Source organism: Gavia stellata, chromosome 2 (genome assembly GCF_030936135.1).
Source record: "Gavia stellata isolate bGavSte3 chromosome 2, bGavSte3.hap2, whole genome shotgun sequence".
NCBI classification, from domain to species: Eukaryota; Metazoa; Chordata; class Aves; order Gaviiformes; family Gaviidae; genus Gavia; species Gavia stellata.
In genome coordinates, this window is record NC_082595.1 from 106355627 (window position 1) to 106376237 (window position 20611).

At 39.7% G+C, this 20611-nt stretch overlaps 2 protein-coding genes across 2 annotated transcripts in view; both read right to left on the reverse strand.

Moving 5' to 3' along the window:
* Positions 1-825: 825 nt before the first annotated feature.
* Positions 826-8181, reverse strand: ADGRF4 (adhesion G protein-coupled receptor F4). The gene is made up of 8 exons (XM_059835780.1): positions 8104-8181; positions 7130-7166; positions 6826-6986; positions 5942-6235; positions 3837-5201; positions 3086-3127; positions 2931-2990; positions 826-849 (listed from the first exon to the last, which is right to left on the reverse strand). The coding sequence occupies exons 1-8, from the start codon at positions 8179-8181 to the stop codon at positions 844-846; spliced, it is 2043 nt and encodes a 680-aa protein (XP_059691763.1). The 3' UTR covers positions 826-843.
* Positions 8182-13899: 5718 nt separating this feature from the next.
* The window catches only part of CD2AP (CD2 associated protein), an 86016-nt gene continuing 79304 nt past the window's right edge, over positions 13900-20611 (reverse strand). The window contains exons 14-18 of the mRNA XM_059829906.1: positions 20370-20500; positions 19441-19527; positions 18625-18809; positions 17390-17453; positions 13900-16214 (exon numbers count right to left, since the gene is read on the reverse strand). Coding sequence (XP_059685889.1) covers positions 16173-16214; positions 17390-17453; positions 18625-18809; positions 19441-19527; positions 20370-20500 — 509 coding nt within the window. The 3' untranslated portion in view covers positions 13900-16172. The remainder of the gene's footprint in view (positions 16215-17389; positions 17454-18624; positions 18810-19440; positions 19528-20369; positions 20501-20611) is intronic.

Below are 20611 nucleotides of genomic sequence, written 5' to 3' on the forward strand. Positions count from 1 at the left end.
CATTTTCTAATGAAACCAGAGACACCATCTCACATGGAAGAACCATTTCCTTTGTTAGCACATTACATGGGAGATCTCCATCCACTTGATTCAACTCTGAAGCATATTCAAAGCTTGCTTTCTCACATCTAAAGAGGGAAACTAATTATTTCAGAGTGCTCTTTCTTGTTTATGTCTGTCATCATCTTGCAGGACTAGAAAAAGAACAAAAATTCTGTCCTGACGGACCAAAAAAGGTCTTTTTACAATTCCTCTTACACACAAACACTGAGATGGAGGGAACAACTATTGAGATGGAGAGAACAGCTGTAATGCAGAAATAGAGTTACCTTGTCCATCAGTCTGGGAGGACAGGTGGAAATGATGAATACAGTGCCACCCAATAGAATCACTTGTCATTAAGGACAGCCAAGACCAGCTAGGTAACACTCAATATTTGGACATCACATTAAAAATTAAATAATTTTAGAACAGCCCCACACGCTGCACAGTTCCTTATTGCACTGACATGAAGAAAAAAAGAAAGAAACTGAAGCACTGAAACGGCAAACGAGGACAAACTCTCCTCACAGCAGTTTTCGCAAAGGTAAGAAACAACCTTTATGTATCAGAGTGTTTCCTCCAAGGGTTGCAGCAACACTGATGGTTTCCTGCTCCTGACAGCAGGTTCAGGGCATTTTCTCTTCTGGTTTTCACGATGCTTCCCGTGGTCGTGCTCCAAGACAGTGCTGTCCACGCTCCGAGCTGGTCAGCCACTTCGGCTCACCTCAAACCGGGATTTCTGGGTAAGAAGTGCTGCTTTTCCTCTCACTGGTCAGATCCACTGAAGACAACTGTCCACTGCTAGGACTAGGAGAAAATAAATCAGCAGGTCAGATTAGATATATCATCCGTGTAGGCGGAGGTCCTGTTTCAAACAGGAGGTGCCTCAGAGTCCTGTGAGAAATGCCACGAGATGGTCATCTTAAAGTCTGACCCAGAAGAAAGGCTCTTACGAGTCTGGAGAAACTAGGAGACCTGAACCAGGAGTCTGTATAACCCTTCTAGATGTTTTATGTACTCACCATTAAAACCCCAGACACACAGCCTCATTCTGAAGCTCTCTGAAAAAAGATTTGTATTATTTTTTTTTTTAACAATCATTTCAGGTGTGACAAACTTTTCCAGCTCTCATGAGTTGAGTTCCATATTTACACCCAAGTTTACAGAAGTGGATGACTAATATTTTCCCCCTCTTTGTTATGCACTGGTAAACACCTACACGTGGTCTCTTCCATCCAGGAGTGTGAAAACATCAACCCAAGTTCTTAGGAACATGCAGCCATGGTTTCCACATCAATATTTGCCCAGTGAAATCACTTAATACTTTTACTAAGTGTTGCTGAGTCATGGGATCAGTGATATTTCCATCCCTCATTCCCAGAGTATTGTGTTGGTGGTGACCTGGGAGAACTTCAACTTTCAAACTTTCAATCCTGACGTAAAGCCCGATAAGAGGTTTCACCTCTTCACTGTTATTTGGATCCTGGATCTGTAAAAGCAGGAATTGTAATCTCAGTTTATTAAATTTGGAGCCGTCTCAAGCGCTTCCTTTCTCTTTTTCCTCTGTTAGGTAGGAAACAGTTAATTTTAGCAGAGGTTTTGGGGTTGGTCTTTTTGTTTGTTTTTAGGTTTTTAGGTTATGTTTTGTTGCGAGGGGGGTTTTGTGTGGGTTTTTTGGGTGGTTTTTTTGCTTTGTTTTAAGAGAGCACCTTCTGCACTGCATTTAAACTTAGCACCTAACAGCTAAGCTGGATGCAACTGAAGTCTGAATTGGAGAAGAAGGATGCAGAAGAATCCGAAGTTGCTCAAACATGCAGCCTCTCTTGCCCCAGATGACCCAAAGCACACCAGGCAATGCTGCTAGCAGAGGTATAGTTTCCATAACCCCTCTGTTTTTTTCCTCGTAAACCAAGTACATTTGGACACATTGTCACTGAACGACACTCTGCAGCTTTCAATACTAGAATCAGGACTGATTAATAGACTGTAGAAAAGCAAGGAAATAACTTTATTTTTCCAAAGTCCAAACTGAACTGACACAGTTTCTTTTGGTGGATAGCAAGAGCACTGCAGACAATTCTTGTGAGACAGCTAAAGGGGATTCCCTTGTATAAATATAGCATGAAACCATTAAAGCTTTGGTACCAAAAGCAATCTAACAAACAGCAGATAAAAGTTTTCCAGCAGAGGTAGGAAACACTAAGTGATGCCAACACATCAATTCTGCTAACGTTTTCCTAGGAAGCCTCTGAAACAGTTGTTTCCTTAAGGTTTAAACATTTCCTTTTAATGAATTGCCCTATTTAAAAAACCCTCAAGCTCTTACGAGTACACAACATTGATTACCACCAAAGGTACTGGCTGGGCTATGAGTGGTTTCCATCCTAAGCTGATGTTCAGCTGGAAGCAGAACAATCCTCTGACATCCTAAAGCAGCCCTGCTGTCATACAGATCCATATTTTTGTGAAGGCGGCAAACAGGTCATTACATTGGGATTTTGGACTCTTAATTCTGTTCCTTACTTAGTCAGTAACCTTAAAGTAGATCTATTTTACAGATGGGGAAAAAAAAGTCATAGGCATTCTCTATCTAAAGCGCTTATCAACAGGTGAAGAGATTAGTTTAAAATACCATTTTCAATTTTGTAACAACAGTGGTAGGTTACGTAGCGGTCATGAAAATCTACAGGTTGCCACTTCCAATATTTAGAAGCTTAATATCCTCAACATACTTTTAAGATACTTGTATTTCCTTCAGCAAGCACTTGCCTTAGAAAAATGTTAAGCTAGGTAGGATTTAGTGGGTGGTTCCATTTTTTCCATGTATAAATAAGAAGGTGTGTAAATTGGTAAATTAAGCCATTAAGGGGAAAAAAAAAAATCTTTACCTTTGCCAGACTACACTTCCGCTTTGATGAAAGGCAGTTCATCTTTAAGGTTTCTCTCGTCTGTAGATTTAAAAAAAAAGAATTAAGGGAACAGTTTCTCAGAGCGTAGAAAATGTGCATATAATCCAGAATAAGTGTTGAAGTGACCCACGTACCTTTCTGTCCAGAAGTGTCCCAAACAACAGGATGAAGAACCCCTAAAAAATTGCAAAACCAGTTAACAAAACCAGCATAACCACATGATGTTTCTTAAATGCTTCTGGATGTTATTTCCTTAAGGATATGTAAAATAATGTTTTTGTCAGCGTAACAGATCTCATCACTTATGACTCAGATAACAGCAATGAGTTTATCCACCCAGGTCACACAGGCTCTCTGGGAATGTCAAGAATGGGTACATAACCCATGCTAATTCTCATTACGAACTGGACTGATGGGTTACATACCAGGACTTTCTCAACCCACCTACTAGTAGCAGTATTAGCCAAGAAGAGCTAAGGCAGACTGAGTATACAACAGCATGTCAGGTAACATTGGATGTTTAGACTCATGAGTCTAAACAAAACCATCTTCCATGGCAAGTGAGAATTTTCTGTGTATTTGTTAAGTGATGAGACATCTTTACAGTTACTGGACATTAACCACTGTATTTTACTTTTAACATAAATTCGTCATCTTAATTCTTCATTACACTTTACACCAACTGGTTTGTTCCATTACCCATCTGCATCCACTAGGTCAATGCAGGGTGCCTAGAGCATGTGCCATGTAAAATACTTGAGTCGAAAGGAAAGCTTAGGTCCTGTTTTCCATGCACAACGCATGCTGCCAGCCCCTCTTTGATCTGCTACCTTTTCCCAGGCTCGAAGTCTGAGCACACACTATTCCCAGTCTTGCAGAGTTTACCTGGAAGGCGTTCAGTAGTGCAAATGTAACATGGAATGCCAGAGAGCGACTGTCAACAATCGTTGCTAATCCAAACCCCCAGGTGAGACCCAGAAGAGGTGTCAGAAGGGCCACATTTTTGCTAATTCGGATCATGTTGCTCAAATCTTCTGACTTGCAACCTTCTCCAACGGAGGATCTCCCAGTCTTCACCACAACCACTGCCACCACCGCCACATTCACAACAATGATGCTCAGAGCAGGTACGACAAAGGCCAAAAGGGCTTTCGTCTCATACCAGTTGAGCCAGCAGGCTCCACTCCTTAAATAGCCATTTTTTGGTTCAGTAATAGCAACAGTGAGGATAGATATGACCAAGGGACATCCATATCCAATAGAGAATGCTGTAGCTATGAATACACATCTTGTTATCTTAAAAAAAATTAATAATAATCCATAGAGAATCAAGAGGCCCAGAGTAAACATCCAAAAAAACAAGGCAAGATAGAAAAAGTGAAGGAAAAAAGTGGCTGCTACACACAACTGGTAGTTTAGGGCTGTATTGTGCACAATAGCCGCCAAGATGAACAAAACATCAGCAAAGAGAAGCGATGTAGCAATGTTGACCAAACAAAAATGGCGCATGTAGGTTATTTCAGTTTTTGTAACATGATGCCAGACAACAGACTCGATGATAAGGCAGAGAACCAAGCTGAAAATGGAAAGGCCTATCCCTACACGTGTAATGTAATCCAGCACTACATTTCGCAGCATGGCGGGGGACATCAAAATGGAGAAGGATTTGAATGTCCGATGGTGATGCCTGCAGATGCAAACAACACTGCTGATGTTGTCCGACTTCATTGTGCATGCCCTGTTATCCCATCTCCTTTCAGTGGAGTGCCACCCAACACACTGAGCCTTGACGCTCTCCAGTTTATTCACCTTTTCAAAGGTGAGCAAAATACGCCGGAGCTCTTCTGGAAGAGACACCGATAACACCATTCCATTCACAAAACCAGGGTCCAACCGGCTGGTTTCTATAATGGCTCCGAGCGTTGGAAATGCAATGCTAATGGCTTTAGAAGTCTCAGGTAACTTCAAAAGCTCTTCTTCTGGAATGACCACATGCCCAGTGATATTCCCGGTGTTACTGAACTCCATAGAAAAATCAAAGCTCTTCCCTGAAGTGTTTTTATGTATGCTGTAGCCTTTTGTAGAGATGAAATGTTCCTGTATACTTTCCGACCCATTCCTTAGCAGAAGTTTCCCAGCAAATAAATTCACCGAGTCCAGTAATATCGAAACGGCATTTCTGTCCCTTACAAAAGCCCAATTGGAAATGATGGAGCTGTTCAGAATATGATTTGCTATCCTGCTGTAACTCTGAAACAAACAAGAAAAAAGTAAGTTCTTTTTTATGTTAAAAGAAAACAACTATTATTCCACTGGCAGAGCCTCCAGAATGGCTCATTTAATTTAAGAGTGATTTCTGTAAAGGGAATATTTTTCTTTGACAATGAACAGGTTCCCATGACCCATCCCAGTCAAACCCAAACATCTCATGGGCACGGTCACTACCAGAACTGTCCTATCCTCTTCACATCATAGCTCAAAAGGTGATTGGAGAAGCAAGCATAAAGCAAAAGTCAGGACATTAAGTTCTGTTCGAGACGCTGACCTGCCATGCAGGTCTGCTTTACATCAACTTCCCTGTATTTCTTCCCCCACCTCTCCGATTTCTGAGTTCATCAGGGAAAGATTTCAGTTTCCATTGTGCTACACATGACAACACAGCTGCAGGTCAGCATCTCCACGGCTGCCTTCCCTACGGTGTCATACTTTCAAAACAAATTCTTCCTTGTACTGCTCTCCCACGTCTACAACAGCAGTTCCTGTGAACTTTTGCTTTTAAAGAAAGTGAATTCCAGAGTATTTTCACCATACGTGAACAGGTCAAACAGTTTCTCTGACAACAAAACACGGCCCTCTGGAAAATCTTTCCACGTGATCTCCATGTGATTTGCAGCCACCCCCTTCATTGAATAGTGGCTATAAGGACACAACACTGTATGGATGCTCTGGCAAGCTCAGAAACACCTCCTGAAGCCCATAAAAGTAAATACCTGCATTTTTCCTCTATTGACATTCTCTGATAACAGCAGGGTAATCTTCTTTAGCAATTCCACTATATCAGCAATGTTTCCTGGAATGGCTGGTGAAGACAGGATATCTGGGATGATGCATGAAAAATCAGCTTGGCAGTTACTATTCCCATGGTCATCAGCACCAAAATATTTTGCTCCATCACCAGGCTTCCCATGCACTGGCTTTCCTTCCCCTACAAAAGGAAGGTGTCCTCCAGCAACACTAACATGTCCTCCAGAGCTTGGAAGGAACGTTTCACGTTCAGAAATCCTCTGGAGGGAAGAAAAGAAATTTGAGAAAATTAATCAACAGAACAAAAATGAAGCTACAGCTACAACGAGGCAAGAGGTGCAGTGCTGGGGTGTGCAATGAATGTGCCAGATGGCCTGAAACCCAGGACCAAAGCTCACCTGAGAAAAATGTCTTGCTTGTACAACACATATGAAGGAAGGGGCAAGAACTAAATGCAGTGCCTTATTCTTGAAGTGACTTGAATAAAGTTCTTTATTTTGTAGTTGGGGAGAATTTACCATGAATCATCTGATTATTACAGATATTGTTGTTGGTCTTTTCTCAGGTTCATCCAAGTGTATCATTGTCTTGGTTTAGATCCACAGGAGGAACACTAGCCAAGTGAACAAGACAACTTCATTTCTGAATTACGTTTCCACACAGGAATTTCCCAAATTTATTTCCCCTCACTTGATTTAAGATGAAGTCAAAGCCTGTTGTCAAAGTAATCTTGTGTTCTAGGATCCCATCTTCTTCCCTTTCCTCAAGACTGAAAGTGTATGGAGGGAGGGGCTGTCTTTGCAAAAAATTACGAGCATTGGCCAAAGTAGATGCATAACAATTACCTCACCTGAAAAAGGGACTGAACATCCAGGCTTGCACAGGCGTCTGTGAACATTTGCCACTTTCTGTCTTCACAGACAAAGCTTGTCTCCCCGTGGAAGGAGGGAGAACAAGGCTGAATACAAATAGCTCCATTATCTTTGCAGGGAATGAGACTTATACAGCCATCTGAAAAACAAATCAAGCAGATACTGTTATAAGGTGTAAGACAGCATACCATGGCCCATGAGGTGAGTATCAGGGGTGTAAAGTATTGACAACTGATAACATCTCACAAAGAATTAACAAAGACATGTAGCTATTCACTGTACCTTGCTGATTACCAGTCTTTGATTCCTTACCGAGAACCTGAAAAATAAGAAGTGTAATGTAGATTCAATGTTAAATAACTAAAAGATGACTCCTTGGCACAAACCAGAAAGGTGATTTCAAGAGCAAAATAGTCCTTTTGAGGTCCAGAAGTCTTTTCAAGGTCCAGAATGCAGAGCTCACGGCCCCTTGCTTGTACAGGCCAGCTAAGAACTCTCTACTAACAGTTTGTCTCGATACATTAAGCCTTCAGTTGTACCATTCTACTGAAGTGACATACTGAGCTACTAGGCAGGATCACACATGCCTCCAGCAGGTATTCTTCAGTCAAAAAGCCTGTATTACGCTTAAGCTTTCCAGTATTTCTCGTGTTGATAAGAATATGAGACTTGTTGATGGGAATACGTGATCTATATGACTTGCTGTAATATAAAGCTACAGTTGTACAAATACCAGTAGCCACTTTGTTCCTCTCCTGACTGGGAATCGACCCCAAGGCAGGCGTACCGGGCTCCTGCAGGCAAGACCACTTGCTGGGACTGCGTGTCGTACAGCCAGGCGTAATCCAGAAGAGCTTCCATCAGTGTTTGGTCGAATGTTCTATCATTTACAACCAGCCAAACCCTGTCAGTCCGGAAGCAAAGCTTGGCTACGCGATACCCTGGAAATCGCACTGTTACTGCTGGGTAGAGTAGGCTGAATAGCAGATTTCTAACGCTCCAAGAGTTGTGCTGCAGGTTGTTGCTTGGCATATTGAACACAATAAACACTTCAAAGTATTTCCTCCTGTAGTGACAGGACAAGGGGCCATATGGTTTTAAAGAGTTAGATTGGATGTGAGAAAGAAATTCTTTATGATGAGGGTGGTGAGACACTGGAACAGGTTGCCCAGAGAAGCTGTGGATGCCCCATCCCTGGAAGTGTTCAAGGCCAGGTGGGATGGGGATTTGAGCAACCCGGTTCTAGTAAAACTTACCCTGAGAGCAGCGAGCGGCGTGGCTGGGAAGAAGTGCACAGCCCAAAGGAGCAGGCAGTGGGCTACCCTCACATCCATCGTCTCGCATTTACTACTTTCCTCCTGGAAGAAAGGTATGTTAAGGAAGTTTAGACATCTGTTTTCACTTTTGAACACAGTCCAGTTGCTAGTAAGAAAGCAGCTAAACCCATCCCAAAGACTGTCCTTACCGGGCTTGCAAGGTGATTTTTCAGATATTTATCATTTATTAACTTTTTTACTGAGAATGATTTGTGAACCTTTTCTTAAAAAAAAAATAAAAAATCTGTCCAACACTGGAAGTTACTGCATTAATAATTTACTGTAACCTGCGAGGTGGAGAGCTTATTGAAGCAGTGAGTACCTTTTGAAGTGATTTAAGACAGCCTCATCTCCACTGGGTTCAATGCTGCTACTCTCCTGGGGCAGCTCCTGATGAGACCTGCCATGTGAGGTCGGAAACTCAGGCCCTCGGGGCTCGGATATCAAAATGTGAGAAACAAGGACCAGACTGAAGTAAAGTGTTACTTGCTTTGCAGAAGGATTCAGGCCTCTGCTCCTTCCATGAAGTGTCCCATAGTCCTTGGTTAAAGCTTAATATTCTGAGACGCAACTTGTTACAGGCACATTTGCCAGGAGAAAATAATCCAGTAAAGGGAATGAAGGAAAAATAATGTGTTACATCAAATCTGATTATTAGATGCTATACATGTACAAAGCAAAAGCAACAGCTGCTGTGGATTCAAAAGAATTGAGACACTGATCTTCTATCACTGGTTGTACAAGTAGGTTAAGCCATGTACTAAAAAAAAAAATAAAATGCATAAAATCAGTGAGCTAAAACACTAAAGCACAAAACAAATGAAAAGTGGCAAAGCAGGATGATGGCTGGATTTCAGAAGATGCACACATGAGAAGGCTCATCAAATCACCACACTTTGATAGGAGCCACTCAAATTTCCCCAATACATACCCATCAGCACAGAGGATGCTGAAACAGAAGGGGTCCTGCACTGACGGAGCAGAGATGTGTTTTCCTATCTAGGGAACTCCAAGTTCTCACCAGCTGAGAGCATCAAAGGGCTAGGCACACAGCTGGCTGCCCCTTTCATCTATGACATTTGTTCACCTTACTGTATTTTGAGATCCGCAGGTTTATTACTTAATTACAAAAAGATCACGAAGGGAAGAGCTAGATTGATGCACTGAATTTCTAAGCTAGCTCTCAAGGAGAGCCTTGTGCCAGCCTCTTGAATTTGACTGGTATTAGTAAAAGCATTTTCTGGGTTTAAAGCTCGCAACCATTAGCTCTTCTAAGGAAATAAAATGGCAAGGAGAAGTGAGCCAAAAGACTCAGGTCAATATTGCTGAAGAACGGGAGGTGGCTGGGAAACACAGGTTTGAGGCAAAGGGTTGTAGCGAATTCTCTTCCAATTTCTGCAGTCATTAAATGTTTATTGTATGCTCGTGGCCCTAATTCCATTTCACACCTGGGAATCCTTGAGCTCATCATGTTTCATCATGAATTAATTCATGTTCATTTTGTATTTAATCACTGATGTAACTCCACTTAGGGTTGTTACCTTTAAGTGAGGTAGAAATCTGGGACAGCTCCAGGTATCTAAGGCTCACCGAGATACTGGCCCACGTTACCAGCGAAACACTGACCTCTCGCTCAGTTGCACCGCTTGACTCATCATGGAAACCACCCAGTCTCACCACTGCAAGAACGTGCCAAGGTAACTACCATGCAGCAATAGAAACTCGGAGCAAAACATGCAATGCAGCAGCGAGTCGCTGCCACTTTAGGGAAAAAACATGGATATACTGACATAAGGCCATGTGAAAGCATATACAGCTATTCCTCTCCCTCCAAACCATCCAATTATGGTACTTTAGACAGAGAATGATACATACCTAATCATAAACCCTCTACTGCCCTTAACGCCTCCCTTTAAGAAGCTGTAAATACGTTACTCCTCTCTTCCAGAGGTTTCTGCTCCATCAGGACACAGGCACACGAGCAGATGAGTTGTCAAAACCCTCTCACCTGGAAGGGACCTTCTAGCAAGAGGACACTTCCATACCCTCAGGTATCTCCCACCCAACTCAGGAGATTGTCACCAGCTGCTGATCCTCCTTCTGCAGCACATTTCATTTGGTCACAGCACCCCAGGGCGGGCAAAGCCCTCAAGAGGAGGGAAAGAGTGAGGAGTGAGTGACTAGAGCGGTTACGAGAGAGGAAAGAGCATCTTAAAACAGTACAAAAAGGTAGATTGCTCATGTATTTAAAAAGTAATCCATATGTCGGTTAACGTATCATAGCCTTAAATTCAAAGCCCTTACTCTGTGCCTTCCGTTGGTTTAAAATGAAAGCGTTTTGTAAAACCCTACAAAACTATCCCTCCTTCCTCTACCCCAAGCACTTTCTTGCTTTTAATTTCGGGCAGGATGCGTTGCAAGGCAGCCCGGCCCCGCGTGGTCACAGCTACCAGAGGGCTCAGCCCAAGCGGCGACAACTGCAGCAACTACAGCCCCAGGCTGGTGGACCCCAGGTCCCTGGCTAAAGGGTTCTCCATCACCTGGGGTGACAGCTTTCCCCTCTTCACTACTCCAGAAGACAAACTATGGTTCAGTTTGTGGGGAAAAGGTAACCCGCACAAAAATTACAAGCACGTTTGTACAAAATAAAAATTTACACTGGGCTTGCCATAATTAGCTAGACAAATATATTTTCCCAACACTGCAAAGTCACACTGTGTGTATTTAACTTTTTTTAAAAATATTAAATCCGTTGTTACAGAACCTAATCCATTATTTTTAGGGCTTGAATGGCTACATGGCTAGCTTAAAACTCAATGAACCACCATAATGCGATCACATGCCATTGCTACCTAGCAAGTTAAAAAGGCTTCAGCAGGAGACTTTAGAGTCTTTAACACGGTCATCTGAGGATAAAAATTCAAGCTCTTAATTATACAGGATGGTATTAGTTGTATTTTTAAAAGGGATCACACTTGGAAAATGTGAATTTAAGTAAAGCAAGTTCTGAGAGGAGAGTGATCTTTATAGTAACTTTAGCGATAAGAAAATTTTAGACTGTCTTAAAGGTGACAACACTGATTACAGACCAATTACAAAACTATGAGCAAAAAGATCAGAGGATAATTAAGATATCTAATTATTTCCACAGATGTAAGGAGAATATAAAACTAAGTAAATAAGTGCAAAGTAAAACCAGCCTGAGCAGTTAGATGCATTTTTGGATTGCACATGAACCAATTTCACAGACCACTGAGCATTTTCAAGCAGTTCCGGAAAAGTGTTTTGTGATAGTACTTACTGTTTTCAGAAGTCTGGGTTCTGCTGTTAGCAAAATCAACACAGGCAGAGATCCTCGAGATACCACAGGCAAGTGTCTAACCATTCATCTGCTGCCATCGTGCCCCGGCCTCACTCTTATGGTCTTACCCAGCGTTGCTTGGGTGCTCCGATTCATTTAGTTTTCCCATGAAGAAATAACCTTGGGCATCAGCCTACTTCTTTTCCTGTCTGACTGGATTAACATTGAGGGACCTGCAGATGACTATAAAGGTATTGCACTGCAAAATACAAAACAAGTTACAAACACACCCACAAAACTGCCAGATTGCCACCTTTGCCAGGAGTCCACGCAGATGAATCACGCCTGCCTGGTTTGTACCCTTCCTCCTCGTGGAGGAGGCATCTTCTGCTCTTCTGTATCTAACAGGTCTTCTAAAGACAAAAAAAAAAATTCATGATCAAAACCTGGTCAAGTTAATGCATTACCCTTCATAAATCAAAGATGACACTACTGACAGTGTCTTGCGCAGCTAAAAAGATCAATGAGCAAGTAATAATCTTTTCTTTATGGGCTGCACCCCTCGTAAGTGGTGCGAGTTGTCTGCTGAACCTTGTGCCACCTTCAGTGTTGGCTCTTAATATTGGCTCACCTCCATTCCTCCTTTTCTGAGGCTTACCAACAGCCAGTAATTTACAGCAAGTAGTTTATCATAACAGAATAGCAATTCTTAATGCTTTTTCTACTCACAGGGCTGCTTTGGAAGAACTTTGGTCACTGATTTTTTTTTCCACAGTCCTGCAACATGTTTGCCATGAGCTTACAGGTTTTCCTGAAGTAATGTCGTTTTGTCTGCTACCACAACTTCAGTCAGTCCTCAGCCACAAGGTAGGTCTCCAGTTTTAGCCTGAAGGGAGGTATTATTTACTGTTCCGTTTTGATATAGCCAGCCTTGCATCTCACATCGGTATCAAGTAGGAATTAAGCCAAGCACAATTAGACACAGCCAACACAACCCACCTGGGAAGGTGAAATGACTTGCTCTCGACACAGTACCAGGTAGAGATGAATTAAAGGCTTGCTAAGGTGCCACCTTTTAAGTCAGAAAAAAAGGGCCAAAGACCAGATCATGTCAAAGTGTGGACACTGAAAGACTTTTTCCCCTAGGCACCTGGAGTTGTGCTTCTACACACCCCCCACCCCAAACCACTGCTACGATGGCACAACTGAATACCCCTCGATTCTCAAACACCCCCTCAACCTAAGCAATAGTCCTCCAAAGGACACAAAGGCTGGCATACTTCTACACACAGACACACGCACCTGCTTCTCCCAGAGGAAGAAGTGTGATCTGTGCTTCTTGGGGCTTAGAAAGATATTCAAACCATGACTTCCAACAAGCAAGGGAGGGTACTCCAAACCCTGAACACAGCAGCAGCTTTACGAGCTGGTCGAGGCTGTTTGCATTCTTCAAGCTGGGAGGTATGTGCCCCAGCACCCAAAAGGGAGTGGTTTGTCTTTTCAGCTCTTGCAAAATCCAATTACCCAAGATATATGAGCAGCTGCTTTGACATTGCTCTGAGAAAGCAGTCAGCAATCAGGAACATCTCACAGAACTTTAATAGCAGCCAAAAGTAAGGCAGTTGTGAAAACCTGATTTTACCATTTCCTTTGGAAAGAGTTAACAGACTTCTGCAAATTTATGACTTTTAAATAAATACCTTGTATTCCTTAAAGTTCAACAGATACTTTACTAAACTACTCAGAGTCAAACCTTTCACTACATTAAAGTTTCTTATCAGCAACTTCATTCCCCTAAAGCAGCATTAATGAAAAACGTTATCTTCATGGTAATTGTTTAAAAAAAATAAAAAAGTAGACGTGTACTTTTTCTTTTTTGAACACTGTACTCTGTATGCAAACCAAACCTTTTCAGAGAATGTTATGAAGACTGAATAAAACCCTTGCTGTTTAAAAATGCCCTTCTGTTGTTCTGTTCTTTGCCTTTTGCCTCATCCATACCACTTTTAAACATGTCATACTCTCAGTCTTCAGTTCTTCACTATATATTTAAGTAGTGATTGAAACATTCATTTATCCATGTTTCTGAGTCGCAACAGGGATCTAAAAAAGGCTCTGAAGATGCACAGTAAGGTCAGTTCAATACGGACCAACAGAAAATTAAAAAAAAAGGGAATAAAGAGATACTGAGAAGTTAAGACTCCAAGCCACACTTGCAAAGAAAAACATTAAGTTTTTCAACTGTTTGGATCCTAAGCTATCCCGACAGTCAGGAAACAGAGCATCCCAGTGAGTAAATTAAAATCTGAAAGCCTCAAGGGGGGCTATATAAATAATAATACACTTTCCTCCCACCCCATTCCCCAAACTCTTGCTGCAAAGAATTTAACAGCATACAAAATGTTCCCAAAAAGAACTGACCAGACATTTCAACAGGTTTTTAAACATATTTTATTTGCTGAGTTTGGATAGCATGCATCATTTTACAGCACCAGTAAACAAGTCAGTGAAGCATACTGCTTTTAGGAACTTGTACTGTGGAATGTCTTCAAAACCATTACCCTCTCCCCCTCCACTCTAGTACGTAACACTAGCTGAAGACAAGACAGACATGTATCAGGGCAACTTCCTTATGGCTAAAATACTCATAGCAGCGACTTTTAAAGGAGGCTTTTATTAAATCAGGTCATTGCACTTTGGGTCATTTATTGCTATAGCGAACAAAGGCCATTAAATAACGAACACCCTTCATTTCTGGTTTTAACTGATTGTCTCGTTCTGTTTGTCTGCTACAAGCTTACATGCAGACACAACTTCTGTAGAGCAATTCATTCCAAGATTTGTTTCATGCTCTCATCACAGTGAAGAGCTTGTATAACAAATTGACTGTTCCATTAGGCTCAATTCTTGCTTTTCATCACCTGGCTTAGCGGTATGAATTCTAAGTAAGAGTTTAGTGTCTCATGAGAAGCATTACTGCTACACATTATTCCTCAGTATAAAGATCTGGCTCAAGTCTTCATTTGTGATGCATCTAGGCAATTCAAAGTTAAAAGCATTAATATTGAATCAGCTTATTAGCAATGTGACTAGCAAATATTACCTAATACCTGCATAGTATATTAATCAAATTTTATGAACAATTTAGATCAGCAACTGAAAAACATCCTCCAATTGACTTTCTCATGTTTGTATTTTATGATGCATCAACCATGGAAAAAGTATACTCTCAAGTAGTAACACCTCCATGTCACTTGCTCAAGTGACATACTAAATAATTACTGTATTTATTACTATTCCCATGAATAGAAACTTAATTACTTCTCTTACTGGTGAAGTTGTCGAACTATGTGGCATTTAAATTCTAGCAGACCAAAAGGAGATAAGGTGATTACTAACATAAGTAATGCATTTGACTGGCTTTCTAAAGCTGTATTTAACTCTTTAATCAAACGAACACAGCAATAAGTATCATTGTCTCCCATCACTTCGCATGTTATTTTTATATTATTCTGGTGCACTGTGTTGAGCTCAGGGGTCAAAGATAATGGCAATCCACAAGATTTCAACTGTTCTCCATAAATTGTGAAAGACACTGTCTTGGAAACCAGCACAATGCTGTCAAAGCAACTGTTCCAATCACTCATTAAAATACAAAGATGTTATTAAATTTAGAGGTACACAATATACTGATAAAGTTTATGGCATAAATATATAAATATTGAGACCTTTTGAGAGTATCAAAGTTCCAAAGGGATTTATTTGGAGACGTATTATAAACAAAACCTGACTATTGTAAAAACAGATCAAGATGCATATTTAACCACTAGAAAGACTGATGACTTCAGTTTAGATACACAGAAGCACAGGCGTTGTGGCTTAAGGTTTACTTTTTCATGCTGTAATATTTTAGGCACAACAGGTTGAGTTAAGACTGGATTCTAGTCTTGTTTCTGTATTTCTTGCATTTTGTGGTTTTAAAAGATAATTTTGTCATAACTTCATGATTCAGTCAGTCCTAAATCCCTTTTTAATCCAATAGTGCAAGTGACAAAACATCCTGCTAAACTACCCAGATTAGATCATTCATTCTTACTACAATGCATAGGAGTTTCACCTGCTTCATTGCATTAACAAATTCCTATCTCATTACTCAACTTATACACAGCATATTATTAATATTCTCACTGCAGACAGGCACAACAGCATAACCCTGGGCAAGACTGCCAAAATTATACAAATATCATATATTCCCTTTTGCGTGTAGGGGAAAAGTAGTGACTACGATTACAGTTATTCCATCCCTCCCAATAGATTATTTTACAGATTAGTTGTAAAGATAGATCACCCTATTTATAGTATAGATCTCTTTAAAAATTAAGCTACAGGTATTCAATAAAAATCTATTAAGAATTCCCTCTCCTTTCTATACAGATTCAGTAGTATTTTCAAGCAAACCAAAAAATAAGGTCTGCAATTCCAGCACAGTAAGAAATAAGGCCTCTTTTATATTGGCAAAAAAATTACACCATTATTCTTTTCTGTTTTCTTATCGCTCTGAATAAAAGACTATATTCCTTTTTTTACTATAATTTTTTTCTTTAAGACTGTAGAACACCAGCATCCATTATTATGAAATAAGAGTCAGTTCTCCTTGTGTTCAGTTTTGAATTCCTGGCGAGTTAAAAATATTGAGTCCATAGCTGTCTCATGTAGACATCACTGCTTTCTTCAATTTTTCTATTTCAAGCTGGAAAACGGACATTTTGAAAAGAAAAAGAGTCAGTATTGAAGTAGCAATAATCTAAAGTCTTCAAAGCTTCATCAAAATTATAACCTTTATATTTCAAAGGCACTTAAGTAAATAAAATCGTATCACAGAAGCATTTGACAGCTCAATCTTTACAGCTGATTTTATACTACTATACTGCTAAACAAACAAGAATTTAAAATCATTACAAATTTGCCTATCGTTCTGGTACATCTTACTGCAGACATTCACTCTGAATAAAGCAGTCAAAGCTGGGTTGTGGAATCACTTGACATGTCCCCACGTAACGCTACATCATCACCTCACACTACCTTCCTAAAGCTGCCTTCATGAAAAATACCGTGCCATGATTAATTTGTATTGCTTCAAATGGATTTAGAGGATACATGGAAGTCACATCCTCCTCATACCACAGCACATATTTAAGGCAACTTCACTGATTGCTTTAGAGACGCATTAAAAAGAGCACTCAACAGAAGTTCTTTTCAAGGTTCAAAAGTAGCTTTGTAGTCAATAAGGAGTACTATTTCACAATAAAATGCCCTTTTGTAACAGACTGAAATAATTTTCTACAATGAGCTCATCCTATTAACTACTTAATGGCATCACATTGTAATGCAGGCAGCCACTTTCATCAATAAATTGAGAGGAGTGGTGTTCATTCATAAGGAAATTTTTCAGATGCATTCTGTTCTTTCAGCAAATTATCCATTTAATATTTAAATGGTTCATCAAAAATTTAGGAAAGTTTACTTTTGCCCTGTTTTTTGTTTCATTACATGAAGTAAATTCATCTTTCAAGTCTTACAAAAGCAAAATACTAATCTTCTCTCTTGGAACATGTCCAGTTGGACATATTTCGAGCAAAAAGCAGAATCCAGCAACATTAAACTAAACTCACATCCCAACACCCATACATATTGTTAAAAATAATTTTCCAGATAAAGAAAGCTGAACTAAGATGAACTGTGAATCTTCTATATACATCCAACTGCCTTGTGAGGCATTCATTCAACCACACAGTAACACAGCAATAAAAAAAAGAAAAAAAAAAAAAGGTTGAGCAGGTTCATTAAGACTTTCCTGTGGCATCAACTTCCAGAACACTGCCTACATACTTCTAAACTTTACCCCCCTCAAATGGCTAGTATTACCTCTAGATTACTTCGCAACAGCTTCTCTTCTTCCAAATCCTTCTTTAGTCTTTCCAGTTCTCTCCTAATAGTAGTTAAGATACCAGAAATACGAGTTAGAAGGGGAAAAAATTTCACATTACTGAGAACAGTAAGCACAGGTCTTGTTTAAATTTTACATGAGGAAGTCACATAACAACTATCTGATGCTACACCTTATAAGTAAAACTTACATATAACTACATGCTCACTCGTGCACTGGTGACCAGTTCAAATTTGGTGGACCACAAGCTTCCACCAACTCTCAACACTTCTTACCTATCACTACACACTTATCCCTGACTTATAATCACTATTTTAAGTAGGCTACTTAAAAATTTGTACTGTTATTTTACTTGGAGAGTTGAATTTAAACCAAAATAACCTGGCAACTTCTAGATAGAGAATAGAAAATCTTTACAACAGAAAGTTCCTAAAACATGTTTTATTCCATAACTATGTTCAGGCAAGAAAGTGCTAAGAATTATCAACAAGTCGCTGAAGAACCAGTTCATTAATCTCCAGAACTCATAGTTTATTAGTTTGCTTTGGAGACGAACTGATCCTGATGCTTTATAACCTCTCAAGAGGTCACTCTAAAAGCCGGTTTGGTTAGCACTAGTCATCATTTAAACAGCACCAGAATGAATGTTTGTGCTGTAAAACTAATAACAGAAGAAGGTAAATTTCCCACAGATTGGTCTTTACTGCTTTACTCAAACACCAATCACATTTTTCTTCTACATCATTCTTCAAACACAACGCACATAGATGACGAGGCCACCATGATCATCATTTTGAAAAGCTCAGTAATATCTTTCCCTACTACCAGTCACGTCAATACAGCAATTACTTGTGCACAGTGTTACACAAGGCCGGCACATGTACCTATGTAAAATACCACAAAAATTATCTACTTTTCCTGACAGCAAAAGTACTAACTGTTTAAGAAATATTTTCAAAAAGCTGTAACGAATGCAGGAGCACAAAGTAGGAAGGAAAAAATGTGTACAAATTCCAAAGATACTCTGACATAAAATTTGTACGTATTTAGGACATCTAGTTGGATCAACTTCTAAAGAAAGTTCTAAATTATTATTAATATAGAATAGCTTTTTTCTTTTTTTTCTTTTTTTTTTGTTATTAAGAAGTTTGACATTAAAAGACACTTGGAAGATGTCTATATCCCTTTGAAGATTGAGAAGGAAAATATTTACCCATGTTCTTTCTTCAGCACGTCTACTAAACCCATCAAATCATTAATCTGAGTCTTGAGCTCTTCCACAGATATTTTTTCATCGTCTGTTTCTCCTTTAAGTTGGATGTCTCCAGGAAAAAAGTTGAGTATAACAGAACTTGGTCTCTGAGATGAAGATGGAATTGGTGGACTGAATGCAGATGGCTGAAAAAACACATCAGTGAAAGCTAAGAAATGAAATCATACTGACCTCTTACAGCATACAGGTTGTACTGTTATGGGAGCTATGTGTGCACAAAGTTCCTTAATTTTCTACCCAAAAGGTAAAAAACAATGTCCAGTTCAAATGGACTGCTGTAGTATACGAGATACAGTTATTTTATACAGCTCTGTATCAAGCATTTCCCTGAGGTTCATGTAGTCACTAAAAGAAGTGCTCACACTGCAGTTCTCTACACTTTAAAAAAAGTGATTTAATGGAGCCCACTGGTTCATTATAAACAATCTTTTGTGCACCTTTCTGATCTGCTCAGTTGTTCTGTCTGTCAGGAAACTAAAGGCTGAGCAGACATGAAGCTTATTTAGGAAATGACACCATAGTTTCATGTTACCTGTTACAATAGTTCTCATCAGAACTGATGAACTTTATACTAAAGTATAAATGAACTTTATACTAAAATTTCTAATATGAACTTTATACTAAATGACATGGCTCACTTGCATTTAAATACAATCATTTGCATTTAGGTGGTTGCATCAATCTAAACTGGAAATATGAGCAAGATGAACAGAACACCTAGCTGCCTAGTACTTTTCTAGCTCCTTGGTATCATACCTTTTTCGTTTCAACTGGCTTTGGTTTGGCACTTTCTTCTTCTTTCTGCACCTTCAAATTTTTTTCTGGACTCACATTTTGACTTGCCTGGTAAACCATTCATAAAAAATGAAAAGGTTTTCAGAATTAAAAAAAAAATTAAAAATGTAAATAAAAGAAAGAACTGTCACATGTTTCTAAAGATGCAATAGTAAAAAGAAAAAAAAAACAAACACAAACTTAAATTGCTAGACAACCATGGTACCATGGTTTTCTTCCCCTGCCAGTCAGAACTTTCCTTCCCCACAATACTCATTCAGCTGAATTTAAATCAAACATAGGAATCTTGGGCAGGATTTTCAAGCATCTCTGCAGTACTTAACATAACAAGGCCTTGATGCTTTTGGGAGCCTGTAGGTGCTTTCATAAAACATGAACATTAACAGGCAGTAACTGTAGATTGTAGCTGGCATGACTGAACTATACAACATCCAATTGATTTCAAGGACTCTGCACCACCTGCTTCTCATGGTCTGACAATCTCATGTCTTAGGCACACGAGATCACAACTCCCACATTACAGCAACGTTAAATTACAAATTTGTTGTGGCCAAAGACTATATATTGTTAGGCTTGTAAGACACTAAAGACACTTTCAGAGTTGTATGTATGTACAACACCTATTTCATCATCAGTGATGCTAGAAAAGCTGTGTACTTACTGCAGTAATACCCCACAGAACAGAAAAACTCCTTCAGCTGCAACGCAGTCACGTTGTTTCTCTTACATACGTTTCCCTCCTGGGAATGGATATTCCTGTAGACAAAGTCTATAGGAACTGAACCTCTGCAGCATTTTGCATTTCACTCTCAGGTAAATGGTTCGTAAGACTGCTTCCCAGTGCAACCCTGTTTCGTGGTTAGTTAGTTCTTAGTTTAGTAGGAAAACACACCCAATATACTCACAGGACTACTGCTATTGAAACGTGAAGGCAGCCTCCTACCAGGCATCTTGGGTCGGTTTGCAGTAGGGTGTGACAGATTATCTGAGGTAGCTATTACATCATCAAAGCTTAACAGATCTAGAAAAAGATGAAAGTACAGACCATCATCAAGACCAAAGGTTTTGCTGTGTTCTTTAACACTTTTTTCCTTAAGACAAAACAAATAAATAATTTACCAGAATTCTTAAT

Coding starts and splice junctions, on each gene's coding strand:
- ADGRF4 (XM_059835780.1), bottom strand. CDS start 8,181: ATGGATGTGAGGGTAGCCCACTGCCTGCTCCTTTGGGCTGTGCACTTC. Junction 7,167..8,103: donor CGCCGCTCGCTGCTCTCAGG/GTAAGTTTTACT, acceptor CTTATTTTTCAG/GTTCTCGGTAAGGAATCAAA. Junction 5,202..5,941: donor TCAATAGAGGAAAAATGCAG/GTATTTACTTTT, acceptor TGTTTGTTTCAG/AGTTACAGCAGGATAGCAAA.